At 34.6% G+C, this 864-nt stretch overlaps 1 protein-coding gene across 1 annotated transcript; it reads left to right on the top strand.

Annotated features, from left to right (window-relative positions):
- Positions 1–26: 26 nt before the first annotated feature.
- On the top strand, positions 27–839 carry LOC112094528 (transcription factor bHLH162-like; the record flags this gene model as incomplete). Its single annotated transcript, XM_024175621.1, has 2 exons — positions 27–371; positions 474–839. Coding segments are annotated over 2 exons (429 nt in total), but the record flags the coding sequence as incomplete, so codon positions are not given.
- Positions 840–864: the final 25 nt, after the last annotated feature.

The raw sequence follows: 864 nt of genomic DNA, 5'->3' as shown, positions 1-864 counted from the left end.
TTTTTTTTTTGGGGTTATTAATTTAGGAAGTGATATCACTGCCGGATCAGCTAGATGAGGCCGCAACCTACATAAAGAAGCTACAAGTGAGCTTGGAGAAGATGAAGGAGAAGAAAAACAGCTTAAAGGGGATAGAAAAGAGTACTGGTAATTATTTTAATAATGATGTTGGTATGGGAAGCCAAAAATGGCCTCAAATTGAGGTTCATGAAAAAGGGCCGGCTTTGGAGGTTGTTCTGATTACTGGGTTGGATTGCCAATTCATGTTTAACGAAACGATTCGCGTTCTTCACGAAGAAGGAGCCGACATTGTCAATGCCAGTTTCTCAGTTGTCAATGAAGATACAGTTTACCACACCATACACTGCAAAGTAAGTTAATTAATAATCATTAGCATAAGTTAATTAATAATCATTAGCATATTTATAAATGATCAAGTTTTTAATTAGTCTTCTTTGGTGTTTAATAATTAGATTGGAGAGCTCGATCCAAGTTCTGGGGCTGCAAAGATATCTGAGAGGCTAAAGAAGTTTGTGGATGAAACAAATGCTTCTTGATCAAGATATCAGCATGATATATAATGATGATTATGATCGCTGCTTGTGATGAGTAAAGGAAATGTAATGTGTGGGACTAAGTTTGGCTTCCTATTTTTGTAAGTCTTTTTAGTAGGTCTATCTGGATTAAGCGAGTCCATACGTTCTTAATTATTTACCAATTTTGAGAGCCTTCTTGTATTTCCAAAAATATTGGCTCTATATATAATGATAATGATTAATGAAGCTGGCTAGCTTTAGTAGAGCTATGTTTCACTAATTATCGTGTGTATCATATGTATATCGAACAATTATTAGCAAATAATAT

The sequence above is a fragment of the Morus notabilis genome, unplaced genomic scaffold (assembly GCF_000414095.1).
Source record: "Morus notabilis unplaced genomic scaffold, ASM41409v2 Scaffold10200, whole genome shotgun sequence".
In the NCBI taxonomy this organism is placed as follows: domain Eukaryota; kingdom Viridiplantae; phylum Streptophyta; class Magnoliopsida; order Rosales; family Moraceae; genus Morus; species Morus notabilis.
The sequence above is the reverse complement of the archived record's forward strand: the minus strand, read 5'-3'. Positions and strand labels throughout refer to the sequence as shown.